At 34.3% G+C, this 15,436-nt stretch overlaps 2 protein-coding genes across 3 annotated transcripts; both read right to left on the bottom strand.

Annotated features, from left to right (window-relative positions):
* Nucleotides 1–1,467: 1,467 nt before the first annotated feature.
* LOC132622200 (endonuclease 1) lies at nucleotides 1,468–4,641 on the bottom strand. Its single transcript, XM_060336759.1, has 9 exons — nucleotides 4,507–4,641; nucleotides 4,247–4,427; nucleotides 4,005–4,112; nucleotides 3,771–3,826; nucleotides 3,566–3,649; nucleotides 3,254–3,349; nucleotides 3,095–3,159; nucleotides 2,000–2,073; nucleotides 1,468–1,872 (listed from the first exon to the last, which is right to left on the bottom strand). The coding sequence occupies exons 1-9, from the start codon at nucleotides 4,621–4,623 to the stop codon at nucleotides 1,748–1,750; spliced, it is 906 nt and encodes a 301-aa protein (XP_060192742.1). The 5' UTR covers nucleotides 4,624–4,641; the 3' UTR covers nucleotides 1,468–1,747.
* A 22-nt stretch (nucleotides 4,642–4,663) lies between these two features.
* LOC132622201 (endonuclease 4-like) lies at nucleotides 4,664–10,983 on the bottom strand. 2 transcript variants are annotated; one of them, XM_060336762.1, is made up of 10 exons: nucleotides 10,804–10,983; nucleotides 10,559–10,695; nucleotides 9,404–9,578; nucleotides 9,172–9,279; nucleotides 9,048–9,103; nucleotides 8,319–8,402; nucleotides 7,802–7,894; nucleotides 7,288–7,349; nucleotides 5,685–5,758; nucleotides 4,664–5,124 (listed from the first exon to the last, which is right to left on the bottom strand). In XM_060336762.1, exons 2-10 carry the CDS (start codon nucleotides 10,670–10,672, stop codon nucleotides 5,006–5,008), a joined length of 885 nt encoding a protein of 294 aa, XP_060192745.1. In that variant the 5' UTR covers nucleotides 10,673–10,695; nucleotides 10,804–10,983; the 3' UTR covers nucleotides 4,664–5,005. The 2 variants fall into 2 exon arrangements, with proteins under 2 accessions (XP_060192745.1, XP_060192743.1); XM_060336760.1 differs by having other exon boundaries at nucleotides 10,782–10,983.
* Nucleotides 10,984–15,436: the final 4,453 nt, after the last annotated feature.

The following is a 15,436-nucleotide window of genomic DNA, read 5'->3' on the forward strand; positions in this document are numbered from 1 at the left end:
TTTGTTTTCAACCACCTATAAGAATCTGGCCTTGAAAGTTCAATTGATCTTGAATAACTTGAACACACCATAGAAAGTAGGAGTAAAAGGGTAATTAAAGAATAAAATAATAAGGATTAAGCTAAGTTTCATACACTATCAAGGTAAAAAGTAAATTATACTATAGACGGTGTAATTTAATTCTAATGTTGTATAATAAGTAGCAGATCAATTACTCCCTCAGTCCTAATTTCTGTGTCATAATTTGAATTACGAGAGTTAAACTTCTTAATTTTGATCATAAATTCAGACATAAATTTTTTAAGTTTTTTGAAAAAAATTTCACAATAATAACAATTTAAAATATTTAAACGAAATATGAAAAAATTATAATCAAAGAAAAACTCATTTGTTGAACACCACCATATAGATTGGGACAATGAGAATATCATTAATTACCCCCTTTGGTCCGCTTTATTGATACTTTTTTCTTAGTAGTCCATCTTCAAAAAGAGTGATTAGCTTTATATTTTTTTAATAAAAAGTTCTTATATTTCAAAAGTTTTATGGTCATATAAATATTAGTATGAATTTGTAAAACTACAAGTTTCAAACTTTTCAATTCTTTAAACTTATCTTATAAATAACTTAATTGTGTGATTTTTTTTTTTAATACAATATCATTTCATAGAACTTAAGCTTTTAATGTTTAAGTGGTGCATTAAAGCAAGACAGGTCTGTAAATGCTGTAAACATGTTAAGTATGGGCCTACGTAATTAGTTGTTTCGTGTCAAAGGCATTTGTCACCTTCTCCTCTCATAACATCTCTCAACGGCCAAAAATAGTTCCTTCACGTTTAATTTACTTTGTTCCCAATATATTAGGAGCCGACGTCTACTATTTTTGTTTCTTCTATCTAAGTCCTTTCTTTCTTTTTCTTTGACTTCCATTTCCCATTTTTTGTGCTAATGAAATGAATCTCACACGTAAGAGACCATGATATGGGCTTCTTGGTTTCTTTATTTATTCTTGCCATGACTTGATCCATGACGATTTCCTAATCATTTTCTTGTATCTTATCACTTAGCTATTAGTTTGAAGGGAATATTAATCAAATATAATTTAAGAATTCTTGACCCTCTTCTTAAGTATTCTCAAAACTAATTAAAATGACAGTAATTTTGAATTCCTTTAGCTTAATGTTCTCGATTCTGACATACAAAAAATTAGTTTTTCTCTTGCCATACAAATTCCGAAAATTTTCTTGTATATTATGTCACTAAAAACAAAAACAAAACAAAAAAAACTTGTTGGTTAGTTGAGAGACTAGCTCCGAGCTATCTCGTTGACCTACACTTTACTATTATGAGAACATAGCTTTTACAATTTGAATAGAAAAAATAATTCTACTAAAATCTCTCGTGTTTTACTTTTAGATTTCTTATAAAAAAACACATAAAATTAAAATAAAATTGTAAGGAGCAAGCTACAAAGCCAATTGACCATATATATGAGCCAAGAACGCAAATTTATAAATTTATATTTTGCCATAAAAACAAGCTAAATACAATTACACTTTTAGTAACATCACTGTGGGTAATTACAGGAATTTAAATACAACCATGAATTGTAAGACTGGTTAAATCAGGACACAAGATGTGTATCATCTCGAGTTATACGGAGGGCATTCCTATGATGCCTAAAAATGACACTTTTTAACTACTATAAGGTTTTTATTTATTTTATTAAAATTCATTTGCTAATCAATTAAGTTGCTGCAACTGAATCTTCTTGAAAATCTCCAAAAACCTTGTTCAGAAGCATGGCTAATCGCACTCCACCTTGTGCTATACGTTTCATCACAATTGGGAGTCTTGAATTGAAGTAATCATCTGCATAAAAGAAAATTTTAAAATAAGTAAATGAAAACGTTAATGAAACTGCATTTTTTCTTTTTTCAGTACTAATATATTCTAGCGTATTTTATAGTAAATTATTTTCCAAATTTTTTGTGAATACCTGATAAGGTTTCCCCAGCTTCAACATCTTTGTATCCCCATTTGCAAGCTATATTTATACTTTCCGTTGCAAACCTGGAAAATCACATCAACAATCATTTTCCATTTTTCAAGTTTTTTTTTTTTTACGCTAAATTAAATTGCAATGATTGTGTACATTTACATTATCAGTGCGTATAAGATTAATCCCCAATAGCAATTCCTTCTGTGATTTCTGCGACCAATTTCTTAACTTTTGACCATAATATTATTATTGTTATAAAATCTTTAGAACGTTTTTAAAGCGAACTTTCCGTTTTTATTCATTCTAGTAGTGACACCTAGTCAATCCTATTGTATAATTTATACTAAAATAAAATGACGTGGTATGCTAGTACAAGAAAAGTTGCACTATATTTTTTTCCATTTTTTGTGCGCTATGCCCTTTAAAGGCACTAGTCTTTAATTTTTGCCCTTCAAATTGGTGATCTTTAAATTTTGTCTTTCGCTAAAAATCCCTTGGTTCAGGGTTCGAACTCCCGCTTAGTAAATTTTTTTTTAAAAAATCGCAAGTTATAGTTTGGATTCGTAAGGCAGAGTTCAAACTCTGCCTTAAGAGAGATTTTCCTTGAGGTAGAGGTTTGTATTAACACATTTTTTTTTTTAATTCAGTTAAAATTTTGCAAAACTCTGCTTGAGGCTTAACTTTTGCCCGAATAGGTCTAAATTTTGCTACGAAACTCTGCCTTACGATATTTTTTTAATTGAGCTGGAATTTGAACCCACGACCTCAGGATATTAGGCGAAGGACAAAAATTAAAGACCACCAATTTGAGGGGCAAAAATTAAAGACCAGTGCCTTTGAAGGGCAATCGTGCAAATGGCCCATATTTTTTTGGTCTAATCATTTGGTGTCTGAAGCCTACTAACCCGACTAATTTGAATTCGTGTCAAATGGATCCACTAAGGGAAGTAAATCACTCCATTATGATTCGAACATGAGGTCTCCTGATTAAGGGAGGAGGAATTCTAAACTTTCACCATACTTCTTAATATTAGAAAGTAAATTATTTTTTAGATGAATGGTAAAACAATAAGGGAAAAAAGAATAACTCACTTGTTCACACAAGAAAAGAGACTGCCACATTCCCTCCAAGAAGCAAGATCATCAGACCAAATTCCCTGAAGTATGTGCATAACCCCATCAATCATAGAAATTAACTATCTATATGACAAAAATAATTTTAATCCTAGAGAAAATTAATACAACTCTTACGTCAGTGAAGTTTCCTTCAATGTCTTCTTCAAGGAGGTTTACATCCTTTGCATAGTAGTCTTTTGCAGCTGTTAGAATGATCTCTCTGTCCCATACCTAAAACCAGTAAAATTATTGTTATTTTTATTCTCATTTTACGAAGAAATATAAGCCGTTAATAATCTTTTTCATTATCAAACCGCATTAAGCTTATGATAATTAATGACTTCAGATCAATCTACACAAATTTATGTACGTAATAAATCACATCGATCCACTATGAACTCAATAACTTTAAATCAGAGATATACTACTAGCTATAGATATACTTACATGGTGCAAGTTTGACTTGTGCCTAAACCAGCGCAAATCAATACTATTTCCTCCTGCATCACTTGTAAAGCCAACATGCATTGGCTGAAAGCACCAAAACCGCAAGGAAATTAACAAGTTTTACTTTCTATCATACGTTCCTATTATATATGCAATGTTCAAAATGAAGTTTCCAATGCCAAAAAAAAAAGGAGTGACTGAATACTTGATGGATATCTCCCATGAAATGTGACAAGAATAACAAGGCCTCTGTCATATTATCTGTAATTATCAACCCCAAAAGTTGAATTAAAATGCAGCATAAGTGAATCAACCCAAACAATAAGAGAAAATGGAAGATCAATCTCCATGGTGTGAACTTAGTTATTTATATGTGTTTCTCTCATGTTTCAGTTTTATTCACTGACAGTGTAAAAAGATTTACTGTTTTGATTCTTACATCGGCGATCAGAAGTTCCCTCTCGGTAATGAGAGAGTTGAGTGGTAAAGTTCTGAATTGCACCAGCAACACACATATCCTTCACTCCATGTTGATCGTGACAGTCCCCTTTTCACCATGCAAAACAACAATATGAATTCATTGCTCAAGTCGATCATAATATTATAGGATCAATAATATGTGAAAAAAGAGAATGACATCTCTCTCTTTTTATTTTTTATTTTTTTATGCATTTGACTCACTTTCATAATCAAAGTTGCAAGCTTTATCTGGGGTATCAATGAAGTGTAGAGGGCTTGTCCACCTATACTTATACCAATGCCGGACTTGGTCCGGCCACACGCAGAGGGCCGACAAGTCGCCATTAACATATTCCGGCAACAACATCTTAACTGCATGAGCTGCCTCATCATTCAACAGGTCCTATTTCCACATGCAATAATTCTTCTTATTTGGAAAAACAAAACATTTGCCTCTTGCTTAATGAATATCAAGAATATACCTGCGCGATCCGACAAGTCATCATATGACCCTCTTTGCTCCATGCTTCAACACTAGATTGGTTAATAAAAGCAAGACAGAGGAAGAAAATAATGCTTAATGAAGTTAATCTCAACATCCTAAAAGAAGTAAAATGAAGTTCAATGACTTGACAAGTATTGAAAACCAGAAATGTCCCACCAAAATGGGATTTATTCTATATATACAAAATGTTCAAACGGTTATTGTGTACAAGCAGAAGATTCCTCCTATCTTACGTAAATAGAAGTAGATTATCCATAGAAGCAACATAGAGCATATTCTAATATGACAGCAGCATCTGTCACATGTGATGACTAGTTGTACATTTGAAGGTACAATTTATTACACCTTTTTAAATGATGATTGACTTGCAAGGCATTTTAGGTAGGTTTCAGTTCTTGGTGTGAGGGAAACTCCAAGTAATGAAGGAAGTTGCATAGAGTGGGTCCCTCTCTGTGACTTCCTTCTGCAGTTTATCTTCATTGTGCAGCAACTGATCGTCTTTTAGTGAAAATCCGGTTGAGAACTTCAGCCAAGCGGACCCCACTTTGCGCCAACCTCTTCTCCACAACAGGAAGCCGAGAGAGGAAGTAATCATCTGGGCAATAACGGACAGAGAAAGATTAGTGAACTATGAGACATGGAAATATATTGAATACAATCTTGTGTAATATTTCATGATGCACATAGCTTGGCTTTCTCAATGTCAGCTAATAACTGTTACAGAAAGAACATAGCTTGGCTTTCTCAATGTCAGCTAATAACTGTTACAGAAAGAACATAGCTTGGCTTTCCACGTATATATTGGTATATTTTATAGGTAGTTGATTTGTAGGAAAAATATGTTAAGAAAATGGATCTATCTAAAGGCAAAGCAAGATCATGTAATAATAATGAAGAGATAAGGACAAAAAAAAAATTTGTACTAATTTTTTAGGATAAAAACTGAATAACATTTACACATCATGAGCCACAAAGGAAAAGCTTCCCCTGATTAAGAAGTGAAACTTGTTCATAAAGCAATTTCAGTTTTATCCTTTTCCTGATCTAATTGGACGATTAAGAGGGACTTCCAATACAAACTCTTTGTGAATGCCAAGCACAGAGTTCACATAAAAGCTAGAAAGTAAAAGAAGACCACAGAGAATCAGCTCTTACCTGTTAAAGTGCTTCCCGGGGTTGCATTTCTGTAGGCAAATTTGCAGGCCAAGCGGATACTTTCAGAAGCATACCTGTAAAAGCGAGTTCCTCAAAAAAGTGCATTGTTTTATATAGTGCATTCTTTTATATATGGATCGCACCCCCTTAGTGCAAGATTCATTAATCCTTGAAGACAATAACTCATTAATAATATACTTACAAAAAATACAATTACTCATTAATATAAGGAAACACATATTGACATGGTTTAGTCAGTTATACCTATGTCCATGACAAGATAAGAGCAATTCACCAAACTACAGATAAAAGCTAGAGTATCTTAAATTAATCCAAAAAATAACCAAAGAGACACATATACGCTCGCAAAGATATTCACTCAGTATGTTTTCTAGTACTTAATACTCCAAGAGATTGTTTGGTTCAAAACAAGGTTATCCCAATTATAATTCCACCTTCTATATGGGATAGGTAATCCCAAGATTTTGGTATCAAACTTTTCAGGTTTTAGCCAATACCCACAACCAAACACTGGACAAATTTAATCCCAAATTCTATACTGGGATAACCCCCCTGATCCATGTAACTAAATGCCCTTAATATTCTCTCTGAAACTCCTTCTATACAAGGATGGATTGCCTCTGGAATTGATGATCCAAAATGAGCAAAAGTTCATCTATTTATAGGACGGGATTAGCAAACCTTTCAAGACTTTTGGAGATCCCTTACAAGTAATTTTATTTTCCCTTTTCATTTCAACATGCAATATATTGAATCTTTAGAAATTCTCAGAAAGATGAAAATATTTGAATTAAGATCATCTCAAATAGTAATTCAAGACATAAAATCTTGACAATTCTCCACCTTATCTTTAGCTTTTTTTTTTTTTTTTTTTTGGATAAGTGAGAAATCTGTCTGGAGCCAACCGCAGCCTTCAGAACTTGAGAATGATAGGCCAGTCCCTCTACCTTCTCCACTTAAATACTGGACATGCTATGACTTGGGACCTAGTATACAAGTCCCTTAAACTTTGCCAATTGAGCCAAAACCTAGGGGCCCTTTTCTTGAGTTTCCTGACAAAGTAGATTTTGTATTGATCCTTAACAATCCTTTGGACTACTCGTTCCTCACAATCGTTACTTCCATGAATCACAAGGAATCTCGATCAAAAAGAAAATTTACATACAGCATGGCGTACTTATAGTCCTAGGAGCTTTACTTTGTTCTATTCAATTTTACAGAAAGCATGGAAAATGATAGATGCACATATGGTAACAGAGCAAGTGGAAAGGCAGTGGGGAAGTAACAAACGCTGCAACACTTGGATTACATGGAGTTCAACTAGGGACCTCGTGCCCTGGGTGAGTTTAAACTCTACAATGTTCTAATGGCAACTTAATTCATATGCACTTGACTAACAGAGTTTATATTGCATACTATATTCTCTCCAACATGAAATAAAATCACCTAGCCCTGAGCTAGTGAGCTGAATATATCTCAAGCAAAGTCAAAGATAAAAACACCTTAACCCGCAAGGCAAAGAAAAAAAATGAGGGAGAATGGGATGAAGGTTATAAGGGACAAAAACGAAATGGAAACTTACGGGTCAGGACAAACCATCTTCGTGCAATTTTCCCAAGATGGAACATCATCGGACCATTCATGCTATTTCCAGATACAAGTACATAAATTAGAAGTGATGACGGAAATAAAGAGAATAGAAGAAATGACAGGATCAACGATTAAACTGTCTCTTTTCCTTTAACAAGTATCAAGAACACGATGTTTTCTCCAGGTCTTGAGAGTCTAGTGAAAGAGACATACTCAAACTGCTAAGTTTTGAGCTTAACAAGTTCAAGTGTTAGAGCAATCTAAACATCCGAAACAACAAGAAAATTGCACAAACTTGCAGAGTCATGGAAGCAACTCCTCTTAGAGACAGTGGTTGAACATCCTTATAACCTTTTGAACATCCATTACATAACCTTCCTCTTATTTCTTGACAATGAAACATCATTTGGAAAGAAAGAGTTTTTTAATTTAACTTTTTCTCCTAAACTATCTGAATTTACATATTATTGAAGAAAGATTTTCTCCATAAGCTAGGAAAAACTTACAGTGATGTTTCTCAGAAGAGCTTGTGTCATTAACATGAGGTCACGTTTGTAGTATGTCTTTAATGCAGATTCAATAATCATGGTATCCCATACCTGAATGAAGTTAAGTCAAGAAGTTACACGTACTGTTTCCAAATAGATATCTGATTTGTGCATGGTTCACATTAAATAATTTAAAGTTTCAAAGTACACCCCTTCTCTTGTACTCATGCAGTTTAAGATGCATATACTACTTGTCTAGTCTTATTTGACAGTTAAAAGCTAAGAAGAATGCTCAAAACTTGCCTTTTTTTCAAAGTAGAGAAAAGTGAATACATAATTTGAGAGTTAGAAAGAGGGTCTCTATCTAAATATATTTCAAATGAAAAGGACTATAAATAATAGACACTTTGTATAATTAATGGTAACATGAAGCGAATAAGTCTGCTCGAAGATGTTACACTTCAACAATTTTATTTAGTGATCCAAAAAAATGAGATCAGAATGAATTGATACTCAAAAGAAACTCACAACCTACATGGTGCAAATTAGTCTTCCTCCTGTACCAACGAACTATTATAGTGTTTCCACCAAGATCTCCAATGAAACCACAATGAAGAGGCTGCGCACAGAAAACAAAACAAGATAAAATTAAATTTACTTTTCAGGACTTCCATTTTCTTTTCCTGATCACCGCTCAAATTCGGATAGTTAAGAAACATCAAATATATGTGTACAAGCTTCAGATTCAATGAAGTCTGTCTCATGATCATAATTGTCTTTTAATCAGTAATCCCGTCTCAAGATCATAATTCAGACATTCACACGACAGAAGGCAAAGATGCAACTCGTTTATAAGAAGATAATCTGTGAGACACACACACACAAAAAAAAAAAAAAAAACATAAACTTGTTGCGTGACCCACAGGCTTGGAATTTTTTTTTCTCAAAAATCAGGCGTATAAGTCACATGCTAAAGTTTCCCCCAGACAACCAACTTTTACAAGACCAGTAGATGATCGAAACAAGGTCCAAAACAATTGTTTATGGAAGTTCTAATAAAAGTAGCTGGTCACTTGATTACAAGGTTCAGGTGTCATTGAACGGACGTTATTATTTTTTAAGACTAAAAGAAACTTATCCTTTAATCAAGTATTTACAACTAAAAGAAACTTATCGAAGTAGTTCCGAGCATTTATATGCAGACACATACATTTGTGTTTATTTACAGTTAAATACACGAAGGTTTCAGGAAAGGTGAGCTGACCTGATGTACGTCACCAACAAAATGAGACAAGAACATAAGTGCTTCAGTCAAGTTGTCTGTCACTAGAAATAATTAGTTCTGATCCAATAAATGCACCAATAACACAGGGGACAGTCTTCCTCACATTTTTCTGAATTCAAATCATAGTATCCCTGTGATAGTTGCATTGAGTAGTTGTATATTGCTCCTGTAACACACCTGTCCCTGCGTCCATACCCGTCATGGCAGTCTCCTGTCAGAAAGTAGACCAAGGTTATTAATGGCTCAAAGCTGTGCATTAAAAGATTTACCTTAATATGTCATATCAGGGTTTATCATTATAACAGAAAAAATGTCAACTATGTAGTGCGACTTACGGCAATATTTGTAATTGCAGAAGAAATCAGGTGTATCTACATAGTGTAATGGAGAACTCCAGTGGTAGTGGAAGCGAACATGATCAGCCCACGAGCAGACAGCTGCAAGATCACCTTCGGCTTGCTCTGGGAGTAAAGCTTTGACAGCAGCCAAAGCATCTGCTGTTAGATATTCCTGAAAGACCCAAGAGATTCACATTAAGAAGAGCTCGACCAATTTTATTTTATTTTGTTATTTTGTCAATTCTTTTCCATATGCTTGCTTCCACTCAAAGAAAAAAACTAAAGACTTTGCCTAATTTGAAGTGCAGGGACAAACTTTAGATAAAATCGGTCAAAAGCATAAGGGTGTCCACCATAACAAGTTTATGGGAATGTCTCAACAGAACTCAGAATTATTTGAAGCACATGAAGACTACCTATTTAAAACATCAATGAAAGCACATTACAAGGGGGGTAGTATGAAAGACAAAAGCAAAGGGAGGCCCCAAATTCTCTCACATAGACACCACATAATTGCCAGATCAAGTTACCCAGATCAGATGATTCTATCGAGAAGAGAACTATGTAATGGATAGTACCATGAGCTTCCAAAGTTAGCATGTTTGAGTTTCATAAACAACAGTGTAGTTTCTAATTCAGTTTGTTAAGATGGTGATGTCTACAATGTCCTGCTGTTCCAGATTACTACTACAATCTTCATATTCAGCTGTAGCCACAATATTAAAGCATTAATCAATGAAGGAAACTCTATCTTCTTTTTTTCTCTCGCTATTTTGTTATTTTCTTCTCTATATTTCCTTCAATCTTTGGTTTGGTTACTGTCATTCCATTTTGGATTGGTTAACAAATAGCTATATGCTACAAACTACCATCTGCAACAATGGATGCACACCCATAAAATCCCTCAAAAGACTAATTAATTCAGGTCAATGCCAAATAGAAATCAAACAAGTCAACGCAAATACCTCCAAGTACATAAAGATTCAACCTTTATGAACAAACTCATAAAAAAGGAGCAAGATTAAACACCCCATTTATCCAAACAATCACTCTCTTCAAGATTTGACTCAGAAAGTACACAGATTAGCAGAACAAAAATAATGGTGACCAATTTTATTTTTTATTTTTTTAAATAAAAAATACTTCATTTACCTCAGCAATTTTACAGATAACATAGTGTCCATCTTTGCCCCAGCCAAGAATATTTAGAACCATCATTAGAACAACAACTACTCTTACAAACCATTTGAGCTCAAACCCACCCATCTCTTCCAATCAAATTCCACAAGCTGTAAAAAATCAAGAAAAGAAATGTAAAGGTACTTATACAGTAAAAAAAAAAAGGGTAAATAAGTAAAGGAAAAAGAAATGGTACAAGATTTTGAGGTGGAATAAACCTGAGAAATGGTATTGAACTGAAGAGTAAGTGATATATATTAAGAATACAAAAAAATTAAGAAACGCGGTAATTTCAAACTTCTATTATTTTAATAGTAAGATAAGGTGGATTGGGTAATCAATTTCAAATTATAAATTTAAGATAAGAATGTGAAAAGTATATATTCTAAATTGTGTTTTTGCAACACTACACTTGTCAGTGTGGGTATGGTGAAAGTTTGTATTTTTAAGATGTGTCTAACTCAATCCTTTATTACTTGTCAAAAGGACTAGTATAAGATATGCAATTAGGTACACTAACCTAAGATTATAAAGAAAGAGTATCATGTGATATATGATTCGTGTCATGATTATATAATTGTTTAGAGCAACAATTCTTTACTCCCATTATAATAATCTACTTCAGTAGGACTAATTTTTACTACTAAAAGAAGTCTTCTGTAGGGTCAACGGCTCAAAACTCAACTAATATGAACATAAAAATGAGCTAATCTTGTTGAAACATGTTAAACATGTGTTCAGGAAACTATGGAACTAAGGGAAGCATGAGTAAAGGGAAGCTTGTGGGAATTATGTATTCCTTGTGTAACAGGTAATGTAAAGTTAAAGTTTCCTCATGGGTTCATTTTATCTTACTTTTTTTTTTTCTTCTCTGAAATGCAAATGTCCCATTCGTTGGTAGCGGAAAGTCTTTTCCTCATTCATTGGTAGTGGAAAGACTTTCCTTCCTCTTTATAATAAGAAGTTCTTTATTGGGCTAGTAGATTGACTAGAATAAGAGAGTGGCCTCGCTTACTCCAGAATTAATTTAGTGCAACGTTGTTTTCATCTTCTATCCATAATTAAATATTTGTCCATTACTGATTTAATGGTGATCTTTATTTTCCAAACGTTAGGGGACATTTCTGATCTCCTCTGAGATCTTACCTTCTACCCATATATACCGGTAGAGAGTTCTCTCATTGACACATCGAAAAACATGTCTTCCTCTTCTTCAAAGTTATTCTTTTAATTCTATTTTCTAGGCTATTGTTTGTGCAAACTCCAAACTTTCAGTCATTCGTGCAAGTGTTTGGAAGTGCTGTGGAACCTTGGGGAGCAACCGGGCGATATGCACCATAGTCGGTCTGAAATCGCTAGGCAGTGGCTTGCCACAACGCAGCAGTGATTCGATAAGTTGTTTTCTGTTTTACTAGTTCTTGGTCAATATTGTTCCAAGTTTAACTAACAAAGCTAATCAAATTGCTGACAAACTAGTTAATCTGAGTTATGTTTCTCCTCAGTCTCATGTTTTATGATTCTCCTCAGTCTCATCTTCTATGGTTTCACTGGATTACCAGCACACGTTAAGGGGCTCATGACCGTAGACAAATGGGGCATGCGTCATCAAAATTCCAACAGGGAAAAAGAGGGATCACATTTGAACCACCTTGAATCATGAATTTTTATACAATTTCAGAGCTATTTTTTTTGGAGGGATCCTACTTTATGTATAGATTGGTTACCTCGTACGTTAAGGCTAAATGGACCGTGTACCCAATTACCAATAGAATTTTCCTTATCTCTCTTTGTATTAAAGATAGTCTAATGTAATAGAGAAAGTTGAACTTAGTTTCAGTCCTTCAAATCCTCTGTACTCTTTTTGGAAGATGAATAAAATGCTCAGTTGATATTAAAAAAAAATACTTGTTGAGAGGTTAGTAAAAAGAAATTTGATGCCGTGGCACATATTTGGTACTCAATGTCTCAGTTTTCCTTTATATCAGACTTACCCAAACAAGTGGTATATATGTAAGAGCTGTGTTCATGTCCCCAGTGGGAGAAAAAAAAAAAGTGATCAGCTTCGACAGATCAATTATTTATTAATCCCTAATGAGTTTTACAATGCTCCTTTGATTATCATGAGTCAAATGGAGTCATTATTCAAAACAAAGTAACATTAGATAAAACGCATTCATGGGAACAAACAATGCGGATACAAAGCTTCTGCTACCAAATCTGGTATAACTACTATGGTTACGTGTTTGGATTAACTTTTTAAAAGTAGCTTATAAATTAAAAGTCAAAAGCCATAAGTTGAGAATAAACTAACTTTTGACTTTCGGCTTATTTTTGTACTTTTTAAGCCTAAAAATAAGTGTTTAAAAATACTTTTTATCTTTCTCAAACACCACAAAGACTAGAAAAGAGCTTAAAAGTCAATAAGTACTTAAAATAAGTCAATCCAAACACCCTCTAGGAATTGAACTTATTGTTTGCTTCCTTTCTTTTATCATGTTATTAGAAAGACCAAATATCACTTCTTGCACACTATTCCATTTCTCTCATGAGTAAAAACACAAGAACTGCAGTCAGCTGATTGAAGTTAACTAGTCTTGTATTTGTCATCACCACCAACTGTGAAAATTTAAAGTTAATTTTTTGGAAGAATAAGTATCATAGATATTTAGAAGAATATATAGAATGGTCTAGTGTAGCATCTTAGATAATTATCTTATAGAAATATCTAGATGTTCTAGAGTATTACTAGAAGATAAAGGTTGCTAGAATTTTCTTGTAGATGTATCTAGAAGAGTATCTAGAATCATCCATAGATAACTATAAATAGGGATGATCTTGTACATTTCTAATCAACCCAATTGAAAGTCATTCAAGCCAATTCAAGAGTCTTCATCCATTACAAAATTCTCCTTTCCAAAGCTTCCTCTTCTTTAGTTGAATCTTCCAATCTTAGTAACGATCTTGGGTTAGCAGGAGGTTTCTCGGATTTACTTTTCTTCTACTATATTTCTCTACATGGTATCAGAGCCATAGTCATAGTTGACTTCTGAATTTTATTTCAAGATCGGGTTAGAGTTAGATTCAACTGGTTTCTCTAAATGGATGTAAGCGGCCGTGTTAATGGACTGGGGATGGAGTTGTTGCATCAGTCCAATTACAAGGTATGGAAGACATGTATGGAGTCATACCTTGTGGGAGAGGATTTGTGGGATGTTGTTAATGGTAGTTACACAAGTACTCCTACTGACGGACCGGAAAATAGCAGTGCATACAAGAAGTGGAAGCAGATTAATGCGAAGGCGGAGTTCATCCTAAAGAGGTCCATCTCACACAACTTGTTTGATCATATTATAAGGTGCAAATCAGCTCATGAAATTTGGAGGACCCTTGATCGTTTGTTCAACAAGAAAGATGAAGCTCGGCTACAAATATTGGAGAATGAATTAGCGAACACCACTCAAGGTAATCTTTCTATTGTCGAGTACTTTTTGAGGTTTAAGAACTTATGTTCAGAGATCTCTTTATTAAATCCGGAAGAGGCTATCTCTGAAGCACGAATGAGAAGACCTATCATTCGTGGTTTGAAGTCAGAATATATTCCTTTTATTACATCAATTCAAGGATGGGCTGAACAACCATCCTTGGAGGAGTTTGAGAATTTGTTGTCATCACAGGACCTACTAGCCAAACAGATGGCTAGTGTGTGTTTTAAAGAAGGGGAAGACAATGCTCTTGTAGCCGATAAGAGGAACTTCAAAGGAAAAACATTCAGAGATACGCCACACTCTCGATCTCAAAGTGTTTCCAGCTCGCTGGACAAGGAGAGAGAGTCTACTAATAACTATAAGAAGACTCTCAAATGTTACAAGTGTGGTAAAATAGGACACATAAAAAGATATTGCCAAACAAAAGAGAGCAACATGGCTCAAGTTGAGAAAGCTGCTGAAGAAGAAGAGGACTGGGGAAGGTGCTTCATAGCTGAGGCTCGAGTAGTAGATGCCCTGGCTTCCTTCAATTTCGAAAGAGATTGGATCATGGATTTAAGAGATAATACGGTCCATTACGTGGAGAAGGAAGGCATTGGTGTCATCAACAAAAACAAGTAGATTCCAAAGATGTTCAGACTAGTAACGTGGTAGCTGCTATCGAGGAAATCAACGAAGCAGATCCTAAAATTAGTAATAAAAGTCTGGACGTGGAGGATGTTGAAGTAGATCTTGAGCATGAAGTTTCTGAAACTATATATGACAATGGTGACCATTCTAGAGAAAGCATTGAGGGAGTTGTAGTGGAAGTTGAAGTCTCTAATCAATCATCTGCCATATTAGAGTCAATCACTAGCTCAGATCAAATACTGGAAGCAGATGGAGAAGCTGACGGTCAAATAAATGAAGAGGTTGACCTTGAAGGCCTAATTTCATATGGAGACAGAGATAATATGGTTCTCGGATGCTCTGAAGCTGATAAACAGTTCATTGAGGAGCTGAAAAAGGAATTTGGTGGTGGATCCTATGGTGGTGCTGAGTCTTCGCAGGAAATTAATGGTCAGATCGTCATCGACTCAGGTGCTTCTCCAAATAACACAATTGTCAAGGACCTAAGAGAAAGGGGGAGTCTGGAAACTCAAGAATGTGAAACTCAGCATGAAGATGGTTCACGTGGTTCGCAAAGGCCAAAAAGAAATATTGTCAAGTCTGACCGTAACAGAGATGAAAATTTTATCAAGATGTATTCATGTTTCTTTAGTGGCCCAATTATTAGCGGAAAATCATCATCATTTTAAGAAGGAAGAAGTGTTGAGAAAATATTGTTGAGATCTTCACCATGGCACACTCACAAGCTTCGTCTGAG

This window comes from Lycium barbarum, chromosome 12, assembly GCF_019175385.1.
Source record: "Lycium barbarum isolate Lr01 chromosome 12, ASM1917538v2, whole genome shotgun sequence".
In the NCBI taxonomy this organism is placed as follows: domain Eukaryota; kingdom Viridiplantae; phylum Streptophyta; class Magnoliopsida; order Solanales; family Solanaceae; genus Lycium; species Lycium barbarum.